The sequence below is a fragment of the Grus americana genome, chromosome 1, assembly GCF_028858705.1.
Source record: "Grus americana isolate bGruAme1 chromosome 1, bGruAme1.mat, whole genome shotgun sequence".
NCBI classification, from domain to species: domain Eukaryota; kingdom Metazoa; phylum Chordata; class Aves; order Gruiformes; family Gruidae; genus Grus; species Grus americana.
Window position 1 is genome coordinate 197094285 of NC_072852.1, and position 26857 is coordinate 197121141.

The following is a 26857-nucleotide window of genomic DNA, read 5'->3' on the forward strand; positions in this document are numbered from 1 at the left end:
GCTAATAAATCTCTCTCTTATTTTATAGTTTGGGAATACATGCTACTGCAATTCAGTCCTTCAGGCACTTTATTTTTGTCGACCATTTCGAGACAAAGTCTTAGCATACAAGAGTCAACCGAGAAAAAAAGAGAATCTCCTTACATGCTTAGCTGATCTCTTCCACAGTATAGCCACCCAGAAGAAAAAAGTTGGAGTAATACCTCCCAAGAAATTTATAACCAGATTACGAAAAGAAAACGGTAACTTTTTTTTTCTTGTGTAATAATCACAGCAATTATGATTTAATTCTGAAGTTGACATAGTGGTATACCTACATGTGTGTTACGCATGGAAAGTGTTCTTGATCCTGCCGTGTATAGAAGAGGTGACCCTAGAATAAGGGTGTAACCGTGGAGCTGTTTTGAGAGAGAATCCTTGTCCGTCTCTCTTCATGGGGAACTCAGTGTATTGTCAGTGGCTGCTTGTGAAATTGCTTGCTAATTTTGCCTATGAACTGTATTTTTATACTCAAAGTTCACTGTAAAGCTGTTGTTCTGTATTTAAAAAAAACAGTACTCTTTGAATGCAGGAATCAGTCTCCCAAACTGAGTGTGTAGAAAGGACGTTAAGACTTCCCTGCAAGAATCTAGCTTAAAAACCCACAATTTTTTAAATTCATTTAGAAGTTATGTAATACTTAGCTTGACCTACTTTTTAAAGGATTAATTTCAAAATCACTAAGTAGGTTTGGCCAATTTTTTTTTTAATGTAATTGATATCCTAAATTTCAAGAGATTTCCAGAGGTTTTTAACATTTCTTTTTTCTTATCTGCAGGGCTAACTGGTCAAAATGTTTTAGAAAATAATTCAATGTTAAAATAAAAATGAAACTTTGCAATCTACTACTCTATTTGGATACAGTTTTATAAAAATATAAGTTTTTTTTTCTAAAAAATAACCACTAGATGTAAATAAACTCTGTGAGGTACCATAGTTAACACTGCTGCAATAGACACGTTCATACTGTTGTAATCTCTTCAAGACTATATATGCAGACTAAAAAAGTGTTTAAACGTTGTGATGACCATCTCTGTAGCAAAAATAAGAAATAAAATATTATAATGACATTCCTAATTTGAAGTGACCCCTCTAACACACCATGAGTTATAATAATATTGTTAAAAAAAAGCTCTTGGGAAATGTACAATCTCTTACCTATGCAGAATAGAAAACTTTGATTCAATTCTTCGGTAAGTATACTTGAGTAAGTATGCTTGCATGTTGATGCATTTACAGAAATAGTTCATTATGTCAGTGAATGTTGACTAACTATGACAAATGTAGAGAATGATTCAAATGGAAAGCAGAAATTAAACCACAGGAGCCATCTTTTTAGAAAGTGTTCTTTTTTAATGCTTAATTATGTCATGACACTAAAATTCTAAGCAGGACAAGGCAATTGGAAAATCTTCATTAGAGAAATCAGATGTGAAAGTTCAGCTCTTGTTGGCTTTTGTGGTCTCTTTTAATGATGATACTCTCACCTTTTTTACAAATACATGGCTAAATTGTCTGGCAGCGATTACATGGACATCATACGTGCCATTAAGTATTTAATGAAAAGGTATATAATTTTGAGCTTTAAAGAAGAGTTAGTTAAAGAATCAGGTAGGTATACAACACCGATCTAGATTCTGTTCCAGCCAGTATCCAGCTATACCAGGGGGATGACTGAGAACGTAAGCTTCATGTATTCCAGACTACAATGCTGCCACTCCATCTTTATTTTCAGTCGGAATACAGCATACATATATTAATGACCTTAAAGCTTAACTGGCTGGGAAGCAGCTGCTTGCCTGAAGTCAGCTGAAGGTGTACTGTTATGTTTGCTTAATTTCCTTCTAATCGTAAAATGAACAATGTGAGGCTTTCATTCTGTTGTACTTAATGCTAATTCACTGGCTGGGCACATAGCCCTGAGAGGTCTGTGATGTAATGCTGTGAAGAATCTCTGAAGTGTTTTACCTCAAGAGACTTGTAGCTTTTGTTCTGCCTTGACTTACTTGATTAAATAAAGACCTTACAGTTGGCTAGTTCTGGAGTTGAACTTACTCTTACTTCTCAAAAATAGTGTAGTGGTTCATTAAATAAATTACTTGGTTCATACTCTTGGCTGACTTATTGCACTACTTAACCTCTCCAAATGATCTAGATCAGCATCACATTCTCCCTACTTTGCTAATAACTCAGGATTTTTTTTCTGTTTGAAGTTTACTCCTGGATGCCATCATGATAGTAAAGCTTCCATGTAGTCCCTGCATGCACTTCAAAACTTAAGCTTACTGAGTAATTTTTTCATTCATCTTTCCAGTCCAAGGAGCTATCCCTCCACTGAAGGCCAGTCTCTCAGTATATTTTTGGACTACAAGCAAATTGCAAGTTATAATTAATTGAAGTAATTGCACTTTAAAAGAGTTGTATGATATTAGCCAGTGATATAGAATGCTTTTTAAATTGGCAGATAAATTTCCTTGTAACAATTCCTGGTCAAAGAGAGAAGAAGTAACTATTACTAAATCTGATTCAATGCCTTTGTGGTTTTCTTAGCCCCATTCCTAATGTGGGGATTTGTAGCAGCAGAGGGTGTCTCAGGTTGATATCCCAGGGGACTACAATAAATGGTGTTTTCAGGGTAGTACCAATTTGAACACAAACAAGAGAGTAGACTTGTAAAAAAGAGTTCAACTTTATGCTTTAATCTGTATCATTGCTATACATTGCAAGTATGTGGCAGTGAAACTATTCCCCTTCCACTGAATTAATCCTAAAATTATTATGCTTAGAAATGTTGACAAACTGAGGACATGAAGCAGAAAGCATAGTGAATCCATTATTATCTATCCAACAAGTCCACCAGTAATAAAGGTGCCACATATACCAATCTCCAGAAACAATATTTCAGATCTTGAAAGACAGATCTATTTATTACTTGAAATCCTAATTTGAAACCTGTTTGCTCTTGCTGTGGCTAGAACTTTAGGCTAATTTGACATGGCTTCTACAAATAGTGCCTTACTTAAAGAGCTATGTGAAAGAAAATAGTTGTTTAAAAGTATCAGTATCTCTAAGTTTTTAACCTTAATCTTATTTTCATTGCTAGTATTGATGACACTGTGCTTATGACAGAGCAGCAGTGGACTTAAAACCCTAAAAATGAAAATAAATAAAGCAATATTTTGAGCATTTATTGTTCATGTTCTTCCTGTGATAGAACATACAGATGACAAAACATTTCCTGTCATAAGTTCTCAGTTTATTTCTGGAAAATATCGACATCTAATGCCATTTGAGATGTCCTGTGTTACCCAAGACATTGACCTAAGCTTGGCAGAGATACCATAGCCTTTAGGGTAGGAGATCCAAATTGTTGTGGACTGGCATCTGGGGGCTGGACAGGATAAGCTAGAACATTTCAGGTGTATATCCACCTGTGTTTAGGTAGTTGAATCATGCCCTAGTTTTCTTGCAGAATGGTTCACTCTTCTGTTAATTCTGATCAGCTGAGAGATTTCTGTGAATGTAAGCTGACTTGCCCTCCCCTCTTCCCACCCCCTATATTTTTGGCTTAGTTTATGAAGTCCGTGATTTGGGTCAGTGTTGTATTGTCATGGGTGATTCAAGCCGTGAAATAAAGACTGGTTTTGAAGTCTGACTTCTTTCAGAAACTTTTTTGTAGTATAAAACTACCTGATTAAATAAAAAAAATTCTGTTGTTTTATCTTGTAGAGCTTTTTGATAACTACATGCAGCAGGATGCACATGAGTTCTTAAACTATCTGTTAAATACAATTGCGGATATCTTGCAAGAGGAAAGAAAACAAGAGAAACAAAATGGTCGCCTACCTAACGGCAACATTGACAATGAAAATAACAGCGTGCCAGACCCAACCTGGGTTCATGAAATCTTTCAGGGAACATTAACTAATGAAACCAGATGTCTTACATGTGAAACTGTAAGTCTGTATATACTTCATAAAATGAATTCTTCCGTGTTTCAGAACTTCATGTTTCATGATTCATTTATCTCAACAGACTAACATACTAGATTAGTTTCTTTCTTTAGAAACATTACATTCGTCTGTACATTTGCATTTTTTCTTTGTTAGTGAGAAAATTTCAGCAGCCGATATGTGAATTGTAGGAAAAGGCTTTTGGTCAGGATTTGGAAAATGCTCTATTGAATTTTTGTCGGTGTGATTATAATCAACTTCAAAATTTAGATTAGAAAATTCTAAATTGATGTAATCCTAAGAGCAGTGAAGCCTGGTACTTGGGGATGTGTAGTTCTTCTCAAATTTAATTTCTTACTAACTTAATGTCATGCTTAGTGATACATTCCATAAATAAGGATTCTGAATTAGTTCCCACTGATTTCTAGTTTTTAAATTTAAAGCCATTGAAATCAAGATACTATGGTTGGCTTTTGGCACTAAGACAGTAGATTAGGATTCTCAAAGAACATAACTTCATGTGCAGGAAAAGTAATCCTTTCTTAAATATCTGTTCACAGGAATTCTAATACTAGACCTTAAGATATAAGCTCATTCTCTGAGTAAGCTATACTAAAATTTTCTTTGAGAATAGTTCTACAATAAGAGAAAGCATATATTCCAGAAAAACTTACAAATGAATTTTACCTGCTTGAGAAAGATAAAAAGCAGCACAATTTGAAAATTACAGTAATTCTGTCATGGTCTATGTCTTAGATACTGTAAAAAGCTAAATGACTGTATTTTTTGCATGACTCTTCATACCTATTTTCCTTAATTAGGTAATGCACATATTTCAGCATGATGTTAGAAAGGAGGAATTAATCAGATTATATATTTCACATGTAATTTTTTCCGTCTTCTAGAAATACCCACCTCTCTCTTATTTCAAAGAAAATAGCTTCCTAATGCCATGTGTAATGTAACTGCAGACTTCAATAATTTAGGTACTGATTTCTAGCTACCGTATTTTCTTTTCTGGTAGATTTCCCCTCCCTAATATTTCACGGCAACTGTCAATTGCTTCTCTTGTAGTTCTTGAACTGATTTTTTTTTTTTTCTTGAAACATGAGTTTGGCTGAGTCTCTTAACATGACTGACATCATTACCTTTCCTCGCTATGGCATAGTGAATTACCACTGTCAGGATTTTGATCTAGGTACAGTCCATAATACAATTTTAAAATGCTGATATGCTCTTTGCCAGCGTATTATATTAGTTATCAGACCTATCACAATTTTGAGAGTTTTACTAATACTGCTCAGTTCTGTTTTTCTGTTAGCTGTTGCTGAACAGGCTATGCCATGCCTGTTTGCCACTGTGCCTCCTTGGCCAGTTGAATTTTAAATTCATTGTTCTAATATGCTCGTTTTAATGTATTAGGGCCTTTGTTTTCCAAGCCCTAATAATCTTGAAACTATTTCATCAGCTTCTATCTGTTCAATATATAAGCTCATGTCTAATTAAAGCACAGTGACCTGAAAATGGGCACTTAAGAACACATTTAGACACGTTAAATAGGTAATATTACTGTGAATAGTGTCTTAGTTTCAAATATAGTGAGCATATATGATTGTTTTAATGTCTGTCGGAAGCTGTTGGCATTTAGAGTCTTTCTGTGTTTAGAGATATAACTTAAAATGTCAGAGTACTTGGATATAGCTCATGTAGAAGATTACACAGCAATAGTGGATGAATTATTGCTTCTTAATGATAAGACAATAACCTTCGTGTATTTTTAATTTAAATTTGAAATTTAATGCATACTTAAATATAAAGTATAATATATCTTTACTCTAAGTGAGAATGATCATCTTCTAACTGGCCAAACCTACTCACAGATTCACAGAATGGTAGGGGTTGGAAGGGACCTCTGGAGATCATCTAGTCCAACCCCTCTGCTAGAGCAGGATCACCCAGAGCAGGTTGCACAGGATCGCGTCCAGGCGGGGTTTGAATATCTCCAGAGAAGGAGACTCCACAACCTCTCTGGGCAGCCTGTCCCAGTGCTCAGTCACCCTCAGAGTGAAGAAGTTTTTCCTCATGTTGAGATGGAACTCCCTGTGTTCCAGTTTGTGCCTGTTGCCCCTTGTCCTGTCACTGGGCACCACTGAAAAGAGTCTGGCCCCATCCTCTTGACACCCACCCTTTAGATATTTATAAGTGTTGATGAGATCCCCTCTCAGTCTTCTCTTCTCCAGGCTAAACAGACCCAGCTCTCTCAGCCTTTCCCCACATGAGAGATGCTCCAGTCCCCTCATCATCCTCGTAGCCCTCCACTGGACTCTCCTCCAGTAGTTCCCTGCCTGTCTTGAACTGGGGAGCCCAGAACTGGACACAGAACTCCAGATGTGGCCTCACCAGGGCAGAGTAGAGGAGGAGGATAGCCTCCCTTGACCTGCTGGCCATGCTCTTCTTAATGTACCCCAGGATACCATTGGCCTTCTTGGCTGTGAGGGCACACTGCTGGCTCATGGAGAGCTTGTTGTCCACCAGGAGTCCCAGGTTCTTCTCTGCAGTGCTGCTTCCCAGCAGGTCAAGCCCTAACCTGTACTGGTGTCTGGGGTTATTCCTCCCTAGGTGCAGGACCCTACACTCGCCCTTATTGAGTTTCATATGGTTCCTCTTCGCCCAGCTCTCCAGCCTGTCCAGGTCTCGCTGAATGGCAGCGCAGCCTTCCAGTGTGTCGGGCACTCCTTCCAGCTTAATATCGTTAGCAGATTTGCTGAGGGTACACTCTGTCCCCTCATCCAGGTCATTGATGAATATGTTGAATAGGACCAGAACAAGCACTGATCCTTGGGGCACACCGCTCCAACTGCACTCTGCGCTGCTTATCAAAACCGTCTAGGCTCTGCCATTTAGCCAGTTCTCTACCCACCTCACTGACCCCTCATCCAACCTGCACTTCCTAAGCTTGCTAACAAGGATGTTATGAGAGACAGTATCAAAATGTTCCTAAAATCAGCATGGTAAGATTTTATTCTAATTTCAGTTCTTCTGGTTATAGAAAAGCATTTCTTTCCAGGACACGCTGTCTCATGAGCCCATCTTTAAGATAAAGAATGATCTGACTAAATATTTATCCTCAGTTTAAGTATGGACAGTGGAATATAAGGGACAGAGATATGATTCTTTAACAAAATTTGTGTTGTGTCAAGCCACGCTATAAAATAAATAAGTTACAAAATGGATTGTAAGTTGTCTTTACATGCTTTTAATGTAATTTCTTGTTAGCATGCTTTTCCCCTTCCTTGACAGAGGCAGTATGATGATGTAAATATTAGAAATTTCTGTGGCTAATTGATAAAAATTTAAAATAAAATAATAATAAAAATTGATAAAAAGTTAATTTATTTTACAGATTTCTCTCACAATTTAAGGAAAGAATAACAGTAAACCAGAAAAGAATGTAATTGACTTCATCAACATTAAATCTGAAACAGCTAAATGTAGGCAGGACTTCTACAGAGAAAAACAGTAATTGTCTTGGGTCAAAAGCAGCAAATGTGTCAATAATGTTTTTCTCCAGCTGATAGTCTTGCTCTTTTGTTCAGATGGATCTACAAGGTGTAAAAATCTTGACTCAATTCTACTTTGAACTGAGAGAAGGCAATAAGAAAAATCTCAGTGGTCTGTCTTACAGGAGTACTATAGAAGCCTTAACTATGCCCTCCTTTTTTTTTCTCTCTTTTTTTTTGTGAAACTGAGATAAATCATGCCTTTTGTTTCAGCTGCATTTAAAACTAGTTTCTGTCTTAGCACGCATGGGAGCGTGCAGTTGCAAAAGTCTTTTTGTCAGTGAGCTGATTCACATTCCTAGTAAAATTCCAAACAGAAAGAAATACAGATTCCATGAGTGTTAGCCTTCTGAGTTTTCTGTTCAGTATAGCACTGGTCATCAGAGTACAGCTGAGCAGTTTGAGCACAGATTATGTCCTCGATGTGAGAACAACATACCATCACCTTTAGCCAGAATACTGGAACACCCAAATTCTTCGCTATTATTCAGATGCTCGTGTTAGGAGCACTCAGATCGCTTTTTGAACACATCAGGGCTTGATTCTGCTAGCGATGAGGTTTTCTGACTGTGTCCATCTTTTTTTTTTAATTCTATAGATGATTGAAATACATAGCATTGGCGATTTTAGTCTAAGGAACTTAGTGATGTTTATTTGAAATAGAACCTCTACAGAAGGGGGTGGGAGAGTTAGAGTGGAGGGTGACTTTTATATCATTTTTCTTTTTTATAATTAAAAATGTATGAGTTAATGTTAAAAAAATGTACGGTTCAAATACAAATGTTAAAAAAATCTTAAAAATTAAGAATAGTGATTTCTAAATTATCAACACAGATGGAAAAAATGCATTTGGCTATTCTTTCAGTAAAGCCTTTAATGGTTCCTCATGATCCTAGGTGCACAATGGACTGGCTAACTTAAGAGAGGTTCTTTAAGGCAGCATTATCAGTATTATCACTAAGAACGGAAAAATTCCTATTGCGGACTTCTGGTTTCAGTACCAATCTCTTTTTAACCAAATACAACACATCCCTTTCTTCTTCTCCATCTCCTCGCCTTCTGCGTGGGATAAAGCTGCCTGTGAAATCTTTATTGTTTCATGGAATTTTCTTTGATTAGACCAAGAGAGGAAGAATTGTCTAATTGCATGTCTGAATAACACTGATCACATGACTCCTTAATTCCAGCTGTCCTAGCTGAAGACTGCAGCAGAGTATTTTCTAGAACTGATTTTTTTTTTCTGAGCTCTTCTTAATCCCCGGGCTAAGATGTTTTCCACCAGCGTTCTTAGTGTTATAAATTCAAGTTTGATAATTCCAAAAATGGTTTGCAGTGGGATATTTTGAAGAATTGTCCACACACCTAAACCATAGAACATCCCTGAAGACAGGAAACGTGCAGCACACTAAAGATGCAAGTGGCTTTTTTTCCCACCCTAAAAACATAATGGAAGTTTTCTATATATGTGCCATGATCTCTTTAGAAGTATAAACATTATACTTTAGCATCTAAATGATGATATATATGTGATGTATACTGTCATAGTGACATTTTTTTGTACACGCATACTTATTCTTGGAAAGATTAGGTACAGAAGAGTGGGAGGAATCCTTTCCCAGTTCTCTCACAAATATTGGTAGAAACTTTTAACTTAATTTCGTAAGTTTTTGTATTTGCCTTATGGTATTAATTCTCAAAAATAGTTGTCTTGACCACCTGTATTTATCTTTTTATTCTCCATGCATGCTGCCCATAGGAACTGTGTGCTTCTTGTGTCTTGATAGTCAGAGAACAACTTTCCAAATTTATTTTTATTCTGAGTTTAAAAGGGAACATAAATCTCATGTTTTAAAGGTAAACTTACATTAGTTCTTCTGTAACTGTTTTAACTTTTTCTGCTTTCAATCAAGAAACTGCGGCCAGGCACCTTTTCTAAAAGCATTTACTTTTGTACCTAAGAGTCATAAAAGGCACAGAACATTCTCCTCAGTGGCAGAGGAAACACTAGCAGACAAAAGTTAAGATTGCAGATTGCTATTTCCTAAACCTTTTAATAACATAGTTGATTTTCAGGACAGCTGTGGATTTCGTCCATCACTGTTTTTCAGGATTTGTGGTGGAATCTATTCTCTGCTTCTAGGAGTTTCTTTTTTTACTTTAATTGTTGTTCTTGCATTTTTGTAAGAAATTGCTATGCACTATTCTGCTTCTATCAGACCAAGTCCCAAGCTCTCATTTACCAACAAATTTGCTAGCTGATGCTTATTTAAGAGTATGAATCTAGTCAGGAAGAGGCTTCAAAATATTTGTGCTCTTTATCAGGGACACTGTGATATCCAAATACATAACTTTCAGTTGGAGGGAATCATAGGGGAAGAACAGAGGTGAGAGCCCTAAATAGAAGAATCGCAGTGATTGTATTATTTTCAAAAGAGTGAGGTGTAGAAGGAACTTGGCATTAATATTATTGAGCTGAAATTATGGCATAATGATAACGGGCATTATATACCCCCACAGACACATGTACGCTTCTCTCTTCCTGGACAAAATCAGAAACAGATCTAGCAAGTCTCTGAAATAGATAGTCCACTTGTAACAATTTTTAAAGGGCTGTCATAAGGTAAAAGATGCTGTCAATAGACAATGGTACTGAAAAACAGAAGTAAATTAGTATAACTAGTTTTAACTACAATCTATTGGTTCATTTTTCCTGCAGATAAGCAGCAAAGATGAGGACTTCTTAGACCTTTCAGTTGATGTGGAGCAGAATACTTCAATTACTCATTGTTTAAGGTAGATGCAAAAATCTGAACTTTGGTAATTTGTCTTTTATCTGTTACCTAGAAAGTATGAATTAAAACTAAAAGCTCACATGCCTAGCAAATTTTAGCTTATGTAGACCCCAGAGCATAAAATTATGTTTATATTGTACATGTTTATATGTATATTTCAGATAAGAAACTAGTATCTATAGCGTGGTTTTTTTGGTTTTTTTTGTTTTTTTGTTTTTTATTCAGGGGTTTCAGCAATACAGAAACTCTCTGCAGTGAATACAAATATTACTGTGAAGAATGTCGCAGTAAGCAAGAAGCACATAAAAGGTACATCAGACTCAGGGAGGGAAAAAAATAACCCATGTATTTAATGAAAATACTCGTATTTCCTTGTGTGTGTGTATGAGGCAGGGGGAGAATGTTCCTTTTCCTTTAATTTTTCTCATTCTTCTTCCACTTAAGAATAAATTGGTTGTGTGCCTCTTGCTTGAATTCAATGATCCTACTTCCATGAGTAATGAGAATCCATGTAAAGCATTTTGGGACTCCTTTGAATCGTTATTTATTTTATGAATGAGAAAAAGAATGGTCTTAAGACCAAAAATAAGTTAAAAAGACAAGTTAAAACAAACTGCCAGTGACTAATCAGAGATTATGGGTAATGACGAAAAGTCACTGATTTCATGTGACTTTTTAAACTTGTTTTTGTCGTGATAATAAAATAATTTTCCCAATTGTTGTAAGAATCAGCTTGATAGCACTTCTTTCTGATTCAGTAAGAATGAGGCTTGTAACTTTTTTTGTTAACCAAGTTTCTGGTTTCTTAAAAGTGCGTAATTAGTTGTACTAAACTTCTGCTTGAGCAGTGCTCCTGAAAAGCATCAGAAGCTCTGTGGAAGCCCGACATTCATTAGGTTTAAAAACAATTCTTGTCTGCCTAATAATTCCTCTAGTCTTGTTTACACCTTTTGAAAAACCTCAGATTTTATATACTGTGTGGTATTTATTATCTGAGAAAGTATTTGGCTGCTTATAGATGAGTTGAAGGGATGGGAACGCTGACATGCTCTACTGGTTATACCACTGATTCTGGTTATTTGGTTTACCGTAGATTCAGCACATGGCTTTTGGCATATCTCATCTGCAAAGTCTGCCTTCACATGTTGCCTAAGCTTACTAATTGCTGTGTATTAGAGGGTTGTGAAGCCAGGTCTGTCTTGTTTTCGGTTGCCTTAGCTCTTTTTCTGTGTGGAAGGTAACGTGATTCCTGACCAATATAAGCTGTGTTGACATAAACCTGTACCATAGGCACTGCCATATTGGCCAAACACAGCTTTTATTGTTTATATTCTGCTTTTTATGTGGGGCTTAAGTTCAGTTTTACTGCAGTCATAATTTTCTTCTGTCTCTATAACGTGGAGCTTATCTGTGATAGTGTCTACTCAACTAGCAAAGGTGGTATCCTGAATTTCTTCACCAGTGAAAGAGCTCCTATTATCAAACACGGTTGCATTGTAAGAAGAGGGCTTTCATTTTGAAAAAAGAAATAGAGCAGAAATTATATCCATATCTCAGTAATATAATAAAAATGTAACTCCTGTAAAAATAGTTGCTTCTGTCATCTTTCTGCTCTTCTCCAGCTTTTTTCATTTCCTACTTCCCTTGTGGGCCATGGAGAAAATTAGAGTCTAGCAGGGTTTACTACAGGTTACTATCAGCGTAAGTTTAATTAGAGAAAGGGAAGAAAGGTGAGTTTTCAAGGATTTTGTCCCCAGCCCCCTAACTTTTGAAAAAAGGATTGTCTTGTACAAACATACTTCCTGACATTCCGAAAATATGGTCTAAGTAGACATGTCTGAAACCTGGGCTGTATTTTGAGACTTTTGAGCTGCCTTTCGGGGCTGAAGGCACTTTGAAAAATTCAGCACAGTGCTGATCAAAGGCAATTAGCTGTGCCAAGAAGCAGAGCACTCCAGCTTGGTTGCTCTGTTAGTGTGGGCAAATTTATTGCCCAGAGAGTGGAAGTCTGTGTTTGCTGCCAGGCCAGCTGTGGATGGCTGATGAGAATTTGCAGGCACTGATGTGAGATCTCAATACCTCAAAAGGGAAAGGGGCCAGTGAGCCCTCAGTAAAACTAGATTATCACTTTCTGCCTTTGACTGCCATAAAATAATGCTGCAACATTTGTACAAAATTATTGTGCTAGAGCACAGCATTATCTTGTTTGGGTAGCATGAGGTAAGGTGAATAACAGTGGGCTATTTGTACCCCTTGGCAATGTTTAAATGAATGGCTTGATATGAAAACTTGGAGTAATGCATATGTAACAAAGTGGTGTAACAAAGCCTGTTTTAAAAAGCTTGTTTGACTTGGCTGGTTTACTGAGAAACTCAACTGGAACAGGATCTCTGGAACAACTTTGTTGCCATATCTCCACTGTATACCAAGTGGGATCTAGGTTTTGCTTTTGGGAACTCAGGAAATCTATGGGGAGGTACGTTTAAAAATTGAATTCTGTGCTATGTGGTCATTATGTCTAAATTATTCTATGGGTTCATTATGGCTATTCTTATTATTATATATTATAGCTTATTATTTTAAATACATTAACAAGTCTCTCAATTGTTCGAATCCACCTTCAGTTTAGCAACACAGAACATGTTCAGTATTTGTTAAACAGATTATTATTTGAGCAGCTTTTAATGCTTGCAAAATTTCTTAAAGACTTCAGTAAGACAGGTTTCCTGTTTCTTGATACCAACCGAATGTTTTGGCTGGATATTGGAAATACTGTTGGTTGGTTGTTTTTTTTTTCAGGATGAAAGTAAAAAAGCTGCCTATGATTCTAGCTCTCCATTTGAAGAGATTTAAATACATGGATCAGCTGCATCGATACACAAAACTCTCTTATAGAGTAGTTTTTCCTTTAGAGCTTCGTTTATTTAACACCTCAGGAGATGCCACCAATCCTGACAGAATGTATGACCTTGTTGCTGTGGTAGTTCACTGTGGAAGGTAATAACTCTATTTTACACAAGGGATTTTTGTATAAGCTTAACTATGTTTACAAAACAAAACACAACACCTAATATCACATAACTCTAATAGTATTTAAAGACCTCTTAAAAGAAAAGTTTCTTAGGAAAGAAAGCATTGTGGGGAGATGCTACTAATCCTGACAGAACATATGGCTTTGCAGTGATAGTTCATTGTGAAAAGTGATAACAATGTATTTCACGTGACAGATCTTTGTGTGTACTTAACTATGTCTTAAAAAAACAAACCACAAAACACACAATATCGTATAACTCTAATAAAATTTAAAGATAATTTTTTTTAAAAAAGTTTCTTAGGAAGGAAAGCATTAGAGAACACATTCCTTTATAAAGCATTTCCTTTAAGATGTTGGGGGTTTTTTTAAGGCTTGAGCAACATTTTCTGAAATACATCCATGTAGTATGAGTTATGTTGATTACTTTTTCCTTGCTTTCGAAATATGACTGTTAGATTTGTATTCGATTTTGCTATATTCAGTAAATGTTCTTGTGGCTTCAAGTCTTAAAATCAGGGCTGTTCTACAAGCTGCTTATTGAGTAGACAAAAGCCCTGAAGTTAAAAATGATGATTTAACACTTAGAATCATAGAGTAATTTACACTGGGAGGTCAACTACTTAAAGCTCAAAGCAGGGCTAACTTTGACATTAGATTAGATTGCACTGGGCTGAATTTCATGACTAGGAATGCCGATTTCACTGCCTTTTGGGCAATTTGTTCCAGTCCATCCGTGTTCTAACAGTGATTTTTTTCCCTATATCCAATCAGACTTTCCCTTGCTGCAGTTTGTGAGCACTGCCTCTTGTCCTTTCACTGTGCATTTCTGAGAAGAGCCTGACTCATTTCTTTATCACTCTTCTGGTTTGGGTAGTGGAAGACAGCAGTTGGATTTCTCATGTAGTCTTCTCCAGGCTGAATAAAGCCATCTCCCTCAGCCTCTCTGCCACTGGACTTCCTCCAGATTATCAGTCTCTCCCTTCTTCTGGAATCCCATGTCCAGTTCCGGGCCCCAGAAAGTGGAGTGGCAGGGATTATCATGTCACTGCTGGCTCTACTCCTACGGTACAGCTCCATGTGTGCTCAGCCCTGTCAGCAAAATGATGCACTGCTGGCTAACAGCTCAACTTGTTGAACTCCTGGGCCCATCTAGCCAGCTGTTTTGCAGCTGGTGCTGTTGGATGGAGTTAGTCTGGCACAAGATTTTGCATTTGTACTTGTTAAACTTCATGACGTTCTTAGCCCGTTCTTCCGACTTTTGAAGTCCCTCAGAATGGCAGAGCTGCCCTCTAGTTGCCAGTTACTGCCTGTTGTTCCACCCCCTTTCCTCCCTAGATAGACCTAGGATTAGAGTAGAGATAAGATGACCAGATCTCAAGTTGGCCAGGACAGTTTTGGAAAATAAACCTTTGTGCCATAGTCTTCTGAGACACTCTTGTTCTGGATTTTAGGGAAAATAGAACCTGTCCATTTCTGACCATTCTGTCCAATTCTGACCATTTCTTTCTCCCTCATTCAAGCTGCAGCCTTGGAAACTTACCCATTCTCAGACCCATGGCAGGAGATGAACTCTGTTTTTGCTGGGTTATGTGATTTGGTACACAGGCATGTCCCTCACAGATGGCAACCTTCCCTCCCTGATCTAGACATAAAAATTGTCTGAGTGCTGCTAGCCAGTTAAGGCTTTCACTAGTGGTCTGCTTTCAGTTGTAAGATTCAGCTATTTCAGAAAGTGTATTATTGCCTTACTTGAAATTGGATTAGAAATAGGACACTTTTTTTTTCTTTTTTCTGTCATAATTGTGGAGAAATTTCTTGTCTGCCATAAACTTGAAGAGCTGTGCATTAGAACAGTTTTTATTTAATTGGGAGCCCTTCTCATTGCTGTGGGGATTCTTGAGACTTCTAAACTGTTAGTTTAATTCAGTTTTTGTTTACAGTGGACCAGATAAAGAAATTCCTGATTGAGACTAAATCAACAGCAGCTCTACAGCTTTTTCTTTCTGAAGATCAGAAATAGTTTGGGATCTTTTCTGTCCCTATGAAACACAGAATGTTTTCTTGATTTCACTTCTCTCTCTCTTTTTTAAAAAAAAATCATTTATATTTTCAATGCCTGTGTTGCTTATTCCTCATTTGAAATTATAATCCTTTTTTTTTTTAGCAAAATATTAAATGCAGAGATAAGAAAGACCTCATTATGAAGATGATATAAGTGGAGGGGAAAAAAAAAAGAAACATCCAAACAGAAATTGTACTGGTAGCCATTTTAATGACTGTTAAGTATTGCTTTTCTACAAGAAAAAGACAATTTAATGAAATACATTTGTACATACATGTGTGTTATTGTCTGTGTTCTTTTCTAATTTTATTTTACAGTGGCCCTAACAGAGGACATTATATTGCAATAGTGAAGAGTCATGATTTTTGGTTGCTTTTTGATGATGATATCGTTGAGGTAAGCTTTGTGTAACTCTGGATTTTTTTCTTATACCAACCAGAGTGCATGCACCCCTCAGTGTATATTACTACTTAAAGTAAAGGACTGGTATGCTAATGAAAAGAGGGTTCAACCCCAGTCTAAATGAGCAATAACTGTGAGTGCAGAGCTGCGCCTTACAATGTGACTGTACAATACTTTGAATTGCATTTTGTTTTTTATACTTCTTCAAAGAAGCTGCTTTGTTTGTGGCCACTGTCTTTCACCTTTGTTTAATAAGCTATTCTTGTGTCCAGAAGACATGGCAAATAAAGATACAGATAAATTGGTTTTACTGCAATTCTTTTCTGAGGGCGATTTGTTGGAGCAAGCCATTTGTTCATATTTTCTAGGATCTTATGATTTAATGGAATGGATCAGTCTGGTAGGCTGTTTTATCAAGTATCCTGGGTGGTTTCAGACAAAGGTGTAATGAGTATCAAAACAGGAAGAAAATTCAGATTTTTGAGATTTTGCCCTAAAATTTAAAAGTTAATCCCTGAAACAGAAGCCTTTTGCCTCTAGAGGTATTCTTGCTAATACTAGCCATGTTTCCGTGAATTCTTATTGTTAAAAAAAAAAAACAAAAACAACGAAACAAAAAGTTTCTAACTACTTTCTTGGAACAACAGAATTCCCTTCCCCAGTTTTGACTTCATGATCTTTCTTTTTCATCAGTTGTCTTTTATTCTTTACTGAGAGAAAGAGCAGAAACTACTGGTGTCCCTATATTATATCATCTCAGGTTTTTTGCTTGTTCTATCATCTTCCTTTTTTTCCCTTTGTCTATGCTTATGCATGACCAAAAGTATGATTGTGCTGTCCAAGTCCTTTTCCTCACTTTATTTGAATTAAATAAACCTATAAAATGAATAGTTTATGTTTTCCTTACAATACACAAGAACTGCATAATTGAAAAGAAGAAAAATGAGTGAGACAACTATTGGATTTACATTGTTAACTGGCAGGATGAGTCAAGAGTATTGAAGAGTTCTTATCTCCAGGCCACATTCTGGATGTTTTTTCACACAGGAAATGACAAACATGGACATATACAGAGCTGTTAGGAAAGTAAAATGATTGCCTCTGTGTCTTATCAAGATACACAGTAAATTGAAATGTCTCAGTAGGGTCAAAAGTTCACTTTCCTCCAGGGAAAACAGAGCTGTAGTAGATATCACATCATTTCAAAAACATCAGGGACAATCTCTCCGGTTCCAAAGCAGTAGCACCTGGTAGAAATGTATTTTTTTTTTCTCTTATCCCTTCTAAAGAGGAAGGAAAGAATCTTTTTATTCTTAAACATCTCAGTGAGTCTTAGGCCCATGGTTCATCAAGTTGGAATGGCTCAATCCTTCCTGAGAGAGATTTTATTCCAAATAATGGAAATGAGATTAAATAAAATCTGCCTAAGTGATGGAAAATTTATCTTTCCACCTTGTTGTTGGTTGTAGTCTAATTGCATTTGATTTAAAATGTGGCAAGAGAGCTTGCTTTCAGTTTCAGTTTCTTTTGTAGCCAAAAATGATGACAATGAAAACCAGACAGTACTCTTTTCACCTTCTCAACAGAAGTTTTGCATCTTTCCCCCAAAATCTTGGTTATAGGAGGCTTTCTAAGCTAACAGGATCACAAGCAAAGATTCCGTGTGAAAACCATCGAAAAAGTTAGCCTTCATACTCTGCCTTCTCCTTATTCTCCTCTCTACTTGATTGGCTTGCACTGCTTAGAAATTTAGAAATGATAGTTTGTACTTACATTCTTCATATTGATACAAAGTCTCAATGGGATATCATTGTCTTTAAAACTTTTCTGTGTGAAATTTGCGCACACAACGCACATAAGATTGCACTCATGGTAGGTTCACTTAATACTTAACAATATTTATATAAAATATATACAGCTGCTACCCTCTGTGCAGTTGATGGCAGAGGGGAAACCAAAACATAACAAGTTTAAGAATTATTTGGATTTTATTACTTTATGTAATTATGTGAAAGTTTTTTTGTTTGACAATAGTTTTTAGAGTGGAACTTAATGTCACTTATATGCAAGATATTCTTACTTGAAATTTTTGGGTTTTTACATATAGAAAATCGATGCACAAGCTATTGAAGAATTCTACGGGTTGACATCAGACATCTCAAAGAACTCTGAGTCTGGTTACATCCTCTTCTATCAGTCTCGGGACTGAGGGGAAACTGTAGTGAAGAGAGATTTTTTTATGCCTCACATCTTCTCTATCTTGGAATGGAGCAAGCACTGAAAAAGAGGAAAGCAGGGAGCTCCAGGAGCAGTAGCACAGTTTGCACACAACTAAGCAAAGAGTTTGGGATTCTTAAAACCTTTGTATCATTTTCATTTTATTTGCTCAGGTATCATGCTGACTACACATCTCCACTGCATCCCATAAGCAAAAAGAGAGATACCAGCCACTCTTGCAGGAGCTTTCCGTTAGGTAATATTATCTCTGTGGTCCTAATTCAAAGCCCATTAAGGTCACTGGAGAACCTTTCATGGACTTCAGTGGAATTTGAATCAGGTTCTAACTGCACTGCCAGATTGGTGCAATAGGAGCATTAAAAATCTGTATTTTATACAGACTTTGTGTATCAAAGGAAAAGGACTCTTTGTGAACTTAGTTTCCTGTGCTTAAGTTTAAAAGAATGAGGTTGGAAGGGTTAACGTGTAAGCAAGAAGATATATCTGGGCCCAACACAATTGCCTTCTTGATGGTAGTAGTTTAACTGAAGATATAAACTGGTGTCAGGGAGGCAAGTATGTTTTGCTTCTCTGAAGAAGCTTACGTTATTTATAATGTATGATCGGGAACAATCAGTCAAGATTATGGCTTTTAATCTCCGTATGGGGAAAGATTTGGTTTGTAATAGTTTATTTTTATTTATAAATTATTGTAACTTAGGATCTTGTGTATTGTCCTTTATTCTAACAAGTATTGGAAATTTTATATATTAATTTGAATTAAAACTAATTATGTTTAAATGTTAAAGAAGAGCCAACATAAATTCTAAAAACAATGTCTATAATATCTGTAAAAAAGGAGTAACACAGAAGAGAGATTTCCTTCTGGAGGAACTGGTATCTAAGTGAGGTACTTTATTTAATTAAATTAGAATATCCTCTTTGCATTAATGGATGAAAAAAAGTGATCAAACTATGACATAGAAGACTTTAAGAATGCATATCGTAAGAAAATGATGGTGCAGTGGTGGTATACTGGTCATTATAGTTCTTTAATAAATTGTTAATGGTTCATACGCTAAGCAAATTAGAATGATTTGGATCAAAGTAAACCATTTTAAGAATATTATTCCCTCTCCTAAAAATGGATCCACTTCTGTTCCCAGTTACATGGGAACATCTCAAAAACCACTCAAGGTCTCAAGTGTAAATTACATCTGAGTAATAAGAAGGAATAGGCTTGGAATTTCATGAGACTGAAGATACCACATTCCTTTAAAAGTAATAATACTCAAGTCCTGTAGATTGAAAATTTCTGAAACTAAGCAGTTTCCTTTGCTTTAGCTCTATGAAACAATACCATTAGGAATTAAACCTTGACAAAACACCTGATCTGTAAGAAATGTGAACTACTGTGATTTGTCATTCTTCCACTTACCAGTACGTTGTCTGACAGTAGCTGAATGTAATTTCTGGAAAGTCATGGGATGTGCATTCCCAATTATGGCAATCAGGTCTTGGATGTCCTTGTCACTCCCTCTTCAGCTAGTGATTTTTACATTATTGTAATTTTCTAAGGTTATTTTATTGATACTGTTACAGCTTTTAAAAAGAATGTCTCCTGTCTGCTGCTATAACTGACTATTTACTTACCTGTATCTTTCAGCTCAGGAAATGACTTCACCTATTCACTCAGTTGAACAAATCTTTAACAGGGTCACTAAAGAAATTGGGCTACTTAGCAACTGTCATACTGTAACAAATTGCTTTTGTAAAATGCAAAGTTTCTACAGCCTTGGTTTGGCTAGAATTCTTTTATATAAAATTATGTATCATGATTAAACTACCAGCATTGTAAAGTAAAGCTTAAATATTGTGGGAGATGCAGAAAACATGATTGGATTTTTTGTAAAGGATTAAAATAATTTTAAAACCTTTTTTCAGCTTTCAGTGGGAAAAGGGTTAAGGGGTGAATCAGTTGGATAATGGTGCATGTTAGAAGGATGAAGTCCTTTGCATACTAAAGGTACAGTGTTGTAAAAGAACTGTCACGTTACTTTTTGCTAATTGGAAATGTTTGGGTTTTGGTTTTTTTTTTTTGTGTAGTTAAAAGCTGAGGCTAGTTGCTGAGTATTTTATACCGTAACAAAATTTAAAACATTTTCATTGTTTCACTAGTTTTATTCCTGCAATGTATTTTTATAAGATACTGACTTTTATTTTGTATAGGGTTTTTGACATAGTATTCCAAATTATATATTTCATTTTTCTTTTAGTGCAGCTGAAATAATTGTAAGTTCTTAATTAAACTGATAACAGAAACGGCAACTTAAAGAAAAGAGGCAGGGAAGTACAAAATATAACTGATTGGTATGTAAAACATTATAGGATTTTTCTTGGCTGTAATACATTGGGGAGTGTGGGAGAGTTGTCAGTTGTTGTAAATGGTGGAAATTATTTGCTGTGTAACTATGTAAATGTTAATTGGGACTACAATCCCCTATTTTGTATATTGGAGCAAAAAAACCTTCTATTAAATAAAGTATGTTCTCTAAAGGTAAGTACTGTATCCTTTGTGGAGCCTGCATGGTCAGTCAGCTGCCTTTTGTGCTTTTCAGTGTTTTCAAACCTAAAAAGTATCTGGAATTTCCTGTATTAAGTTAACTGCCCTGAGCCGCGGAGGGGGAAGTGGGTTTAAATACACTGCATTATATATCTTTCTAGATGTGTTGTTAGGAAAATAGTTTGGCGGAGCCATGGTTTTGGTGGTGTACTTCTCTAGAATTAGTTTTTAAGTGAGTTGTTGATTTCTGAGGTAGAGGAGAAGGGAGTGTTTTGAAATATTGTTCTTTCTTGACTTCCATTTCCTCAAAAAAAATCTGTACCTTGCTATAAAATACGCAGTTGAGTTACCTAAGGGATTTCTTGGATCGCCACCTTGCGGGAGGGAAAACAGGAGGAAAGAAAAATGGGAGTGTTTACAGCACTAACATAATAGAGAGACTGACCAAAGAACGGGAGCCCAGCATCAGAAGGAAAAGATGCAGCTGGTTATAATATCCATGTATGATTTGGTATCGTGTCTGCTTGTAATGAATATATATACTTAGAGTTTTACAGCAGTTCATACCCTGCCAGATTTGTAGCAGTGACAACAACATCCACAGCCTTTCATTGCACAGAAATAGTGACTTTTAGGTGTTCAGGTACATTTATGAATGGTTAAACTGAATTGTGTTTTCATAAGTTTGTCATAAATCAGATTGCCTTTATTTAGGTGACATTAGATATTAGCACGTAGGGATTTGATGCCGCTTCAGGTCTTCTGCTGTATCCTTCGCCATCTGCATAGGGCTGGCAGGTATAGCACAAGATGCGCAGAGGATCTGCATCCTTCTGGAGCAGCAGGCTGAAGCCAGGCAGGACATCCTGGCTTGTGCCCCGTGTCTCTGTCTCAGTGTTTCCACAAGCATCACTGCATATGCACGATTTGGATCACATACAGATGAAAGTCTGTATTGCTTGGTTACTTTTTTGTGGTGATGTTTGTAAAGTTTCAAACCAGAAGTATCTGAGGCCTCTAGTTATTTTCATAATTCCCTTATTAAAATTAAAGGAACTCTACCTTGTGCTGTTTGGTCCGGTCTCTCAGCTGTAGGTGTAAGGTGATCACATATAGTCTTACTATTAAGCTCATCCTTGTAACTAAAAGAAATTTTGATATGTGAAATCTTCAGTCTTCATTTACCAGAGCTGACTTAGCTTTGTTTCCTCTTACCTTTTTCTACAGAAATTTCCAGTTGCACTTACCAGAACAATCTTAATCATGTACGGTTAATGTAATAAACAGATCCTCATAACATTCCTCCTAACTTTCTTCATAACTGCTCATTCAAAATTAGTGGTTGTCCTTTAGCATACTATACCTCCACAACATGGATTATAAAAGAACAGGGATGAACTCTCTCACACACAAAGCTTTGTCTACTTTTACACGTGAAGAGGTGACGTCTTTTTCTCTGTTACCTGCTGACTGTGGGATGGCAGAACTCAGCTTGGGCTGGAAGACTGAGAGTGGGAGCTTTTAGAAAGTGTTGAAAACAAATCAACAACTAAGGATGCCAAAAAGGGTCGGGTGGTGGTTTGGGGGGTTTTGTTTGTTTGTTTTGGGTTTGGGATTTTTTTCATTGTTGGCTTAGTTGTTTTGTGGGTTGTTTTTTTTTTTTTTTTAAAGTTGCCTGAGAGCAGTTATTTGAAACTGTATTTATAGATTAAACCAGCATGCATCTCGTCAGTTAGCCTTCTCTCTGTAAGAGGAGAAAACCTCATTTCAGTACATGTTAATAATCTGTGGCTGCAGTATTACATTGCAGATACTTTTGTGACTTTTTTCCAAAAGTTTAAATAATCTGGATAGGGTTTGCTTTTTGTTTTTGTGGCTTTACAGTGTAAGGTGTCAACTTTTCCTTTTCCCTCCACATTTGTCTGGGTTGATCTTAAATTTGTGCATCTTAGAAATTTGGTCTTTGTTTTCGCTCTTGATAATGCAATATGCACATTTTATGGTTTCTGTCTTGTAAGGCTTCAGAGTCCTCTAACCTCTCACAGCATAATGTGAGATGTATAATACATTAGTCTCTTTACATGCAAGCTTCCAAGAACTCAGTTATTACTGAAATTAATATTCTACGTAATCTGTATTCAAGGGTTGTTCATTTTGCAGCAGCTTTGCTGATTGATTGTTATAAATGAACTACACAAGTGAACTACTGTGCAAAAAACCACAGGCTTCATCTTTACAGAGATCCCTGGAATCTATTGTTTCCAGTTTTAAGCATAGAGTGTGGTGAGGCAGAAATAAACTTTCTTTGGTCTATATTCAAAAATGTCTGCAAAATTGTCTGCCTCTTACCTTTTTTTTTTTTTTAAAGTCAGTTAATTTTTAGGCTAAACCTAAGAAAACCTATTATGGTTGATAAATCCCTTTGGAGGAACTTGTGTAAGAATATGTTGGATATATGAGGAGGATTGTTTGCAGGCATCACCAGTTTTGAAATGAACTGAGTAATATCCTCCAGTTTCTCCCCCAAAATACAAACAGATTACATTCTCTCGTTCCCTCTAATGGCTTGTGATTGCTGCCTGCATAAGAGATTGCAAGGGCACAGAAAAGGGCAAGGTACTTTCTAAGTAGCTCTTTGTATAGAACTGATGTTGACAGCATTAGGGAGCTTTAATTACAGAAGGATCATCAGTCATGTCCTTGAGCTGCATTCCGCAGGTTATGCAATCCAGGAGAGAAAACGCACAGCAGGATCTCTCGGAGAATATGGAGAAGTAACTTTACAGTTATTTAGTAACATGCTAGATAGAAAAGCAGCATTTCCTAAAAGACAGAATGTTACATTTAATGCGAATTGCTGGTGTTTGGAGAATTTCGGGGGTGCTCAAAAATCCTGCCAGTCTAGGCTTTTTGTTGCTTATTAAAGAGTCCTGCATTTGTGTGTGTGTTTAATTTGCTCTTTGAGCCTATATTTAAAATTTTCATCTGTACACAAATTTGTTCGGTTGACATGATTGTATTAATGAGTGCTCCTCCAGAAACAATTTATGCATATATGTCAGTCAAATGGCATGTAATCTTTTAATGGTCTGATCTACAAAGAATTTTCACTAGGATTCATTTTTGTATTTTCTGTTACTGATTTTAAGTTAGAAAAAACCAGAAGATCTCCAGATATTTTATTAGCATGCTATATTATTAAGTGATTCAATATCCACAGATGCCTAAAAATCTAACTGCTGTCCAGTATTGGCTGTTCAGAATTTGAATGTCATCACATCGTAAGGCAAGTTGATGTAGATCAACTGCTTTGAGCTGTGATTGTTACGGTATTTCAACTCTATTTCACTAAGTGTTGCTTTAGTGTAATGGCTGCTTTAATCAGCTCTCCTGAGATGTGCTAACGACATTCAGCTCGAGTTGCATACTTTCATGCGTGCACATTTATTTGTGTTTCTCGAAGCTGATTATCCTAATGTTATGTCACATCAGTCTTCTCTTTGCATCTTTCATGTCAAGGAATACTGCTGATACGCAGCTACAGGCAATGTTTGCTAAATTACGGAGTTGTATCTCAGAGAGGAGATCAATGTTTAAGGTTTTTGCACTGGAAATATCTGTAGCTTTTTGCCTTCTAATCCTCGTGCCTCTCTGGTGAAAGCACTCTTCAATATTAAAAAAAAGAAATTGTAGTCATGGGATTGAACAAATACAACCTTGGTGTACCCCTTTCTTCCTCTTTTTAAGGAGATTCTGAAAGGCATTCAACATTTCTCCCTAAGATTATTACAGAACCAGAAACATATTTAAAAAAGGAAACATTTCTTTTATAAAAGATACCCTTTGCATTATTTCCGAGTTTGGTTAGAGTTCTGTGTGGAGGCATGGCAGTATTACAGAGATTGATCAGAATGAGTAGCAGGTTGTGTTAAGACCTGTTAGATACCAAGGAGGTATCCCTGTGTTTGCTAATCCCAGTGTATTCTAGCAGGACCCAAATTTTGCAGAGCAGCCACCAAGAACCCTCAGTGAATATCTAGAGAAAAACTGCGTTCAGCAGGACTGTACCTGCTATGCATATGCAAGGCTGTGAGACTGGCCACTGCTGCTTTCCATTCCTTTTTTTTTTTTTTTTGGGGGGGGGGAGGTGTGGATAAAAAGCAGACCATTTGGAAGATATAGTTTTGATAGGAATAGCCTATGTGTTCACTCTTTTTTTTTTTTTTTTTTTTTTTTGGATAAAATTCTGGTAACTTGTTCTGAATTGCAGAGTATTAGGAGGAGGGACTATAGGTTGAGATCAAGAAATATGTTCCATACATATGTCACAACACCATTGTTGCCTCCTCTTTTTTTCTAAATATTACCTATAGAAAAATTCATAATTCACCAGAGGCGAATTGAGACAAAAGTGACTATAGTTCTTAAGCCGTCTTTTGTCTTTCTTCATTATGGGATTGTGTGCAAGATCTATTTGGGGAAAAAAAGATTAAAAAAGAACTTGGGCATTTTAAAAAAAAACCCTACAATGCATGATAATTCTGTACTTCAGTGAGTAATAGTAACTGTTAAAGAATATAAAGCAGTGAAACACCGTTTTTGGCTGTGAAAAATTGGTAACTTTTAAAAAGAAAACTAACTAGCATACTGAAAGCTTATTAATAAGGATTAGAGTGAAATGAAAAAAGCCCCATAGCCTTGAAATCTTCTAAAAGCGGTGACCGTCCAGGCTGATGGAGCAGTCTGTGTTATACAGATTATCTGCCTGCACTGTGAGCCTGCGTGTCCCAAAAATGGCATCTCCTGGTGGTTATGCTCTAGGTCAGATACATCCACATACATCAGAAGACTCAGCTGTTCAGTCAATGGACAACTTCCACAAAGAATGTACCCATGATAATAGTTACAGCACATGAATAGTTGTCTTTAACTCCACAAATACCTAGTTTGGAAATTGAGAAGGAATAATGTGAAAACATAGCTGCCACGTGTCCCAGAAAAAAAGAACTCTTGGCTTTGTGCAGACACTCTGTCATTCTCCAGAGTCCTGAATAATCCAGTCCCACTTTGGTGATTCCCTAGAAGAAAATGTTTGCCACAAATCTTCCCTGGAGGGCTCCAGCCTACTTGCTGCTCACTCCGCTGTAATCTAGCGTTGCAGCCACCTACGCGAAGTGCACGTACAAATTCTATCTTATAAAACATTCCCTGCAAAATTAGAGGTAAGACTGGGCAGAAGGCTGCGTAAGCTGGTTGCCTGCTCTTCCACTTGTGTGCAACAGGTACAGCAGCTTCTAGGACTTACACGTATCCTTGGTGGATTTTGTATTCAAGTCAGCCTTGTTCTAACTTGCTCTGTTCGGTGGTTTCTAACTGAGGGGCATTTAGCATCTGCTCATGAAGATTAGCTCATTAAACCATGGTCTGACTCCAATTTCCATTGCTGGCAGGGCATGGCTAGAAAGCACTTCCTGATGTTTCATAGCTATTTACCTAAGTACTAAGAGCAGCACTGATTTTCTGATTAGTTCCCTCAAGGGCTGGATAAGATTGTAGGGGTCAGCATGCAGGGAGATTACAAAAATCCAATTAATCTTTAGATTTAATAGGATTCATGTGTTTTAAATACCTTTATCAATAAGGACCAAAGATAGTGTAGTGCAAAATCCATAGTAATTCCTGCTGAAGCAAGGAGCGCTGAAAGTTTCTGGTCTTGAATATCTGAAAGAGCAAACCTTCCAGGTGCTCCCTAAGAGCATATGGACCCTCGAAGCAACAGCTCTCCCCAAGCATCGTCTTGGAGATGCTGATTCAATGTAAATGTCTTACCTTTTCTAGTGAAATTAAAAGTAATGAAGTGTTTTTCCCATTCTGTAAGCAAGGTCTATGTGAATTTTGAGGCTGGAGATATTTTTCATTGAAAATTAGTTTGATGTTTTGTGATTAATAACGTACTGAAATACTTCTAATAGATGATTAAGTGAATTAAAGTTCTAAGTCGCCTTATATCAATGCTGTTTTCCCACTGTTGCTGTTATTTTTTTAATTATAGTAAGGAAGATGTGGCGATCAGAAGTTAGCTGTCACATTGGCATTCCATTTCTTTGGCAGATTGGTCTGTTGTGGATGTCTAGATAATTATATGTAAATCACTGACTTTTGCTTATGACCGACTTGAGGGGTTTTTTCCACAAATCTGTCAGTTCTTGAATGTTTCTCCTAAAGCGTGAGGAGG

The 26857-nt window shown here is 36.6% G+C and overlaps 1 protein-coding gene across 2 annotated transcripts in view; it reads left to right on the forward strand.

Annotated features, from left to right (window-relative positions):
* USP12 (ubiquitin specific peptidase 12) overlaps positions 1 to 23660 on the forward strand; it is a 43206-nt gene extending 19546 nt beyond the window's left edge. Inside the window, exons 3-9 of one of the 2 annotated variants that reach the window (XM_054821927.1) lie at positions 29 to 242; positions 3769 to 3995; positions 10269 to 10345; positions 10570 to 10653; positions 13144 to 13341; positions 15758 to 15836; positions 17950 to 23660. In XM_054821927.1, coding sequence (XP_054677902.1) covers positions 29 to 242; positions 3769 to 3995; positions 10269 to 10345; positions 10570 to 10653; positions 13144 to 13341; positions 15758 to 15836; positions 17950 to 18051 — 981 coding nt within the window. In that variant the 3' untranslated portion in view covers positions 18052 to 23660. The remainder of the gene's footprint in view (positions 1 to 28; positions 243 to 3768; positions 3996 to 10268; positions 10346 to 10569; positions 10654 to 13143; positions 13342 to 15757; positions 15837 to 17949) is intronic. The other variant, XM_054821935.1, reaches the window with a different exon arrangement.
* Positions 23661 to 26857: the final 3197 nt, after the last annotated feature.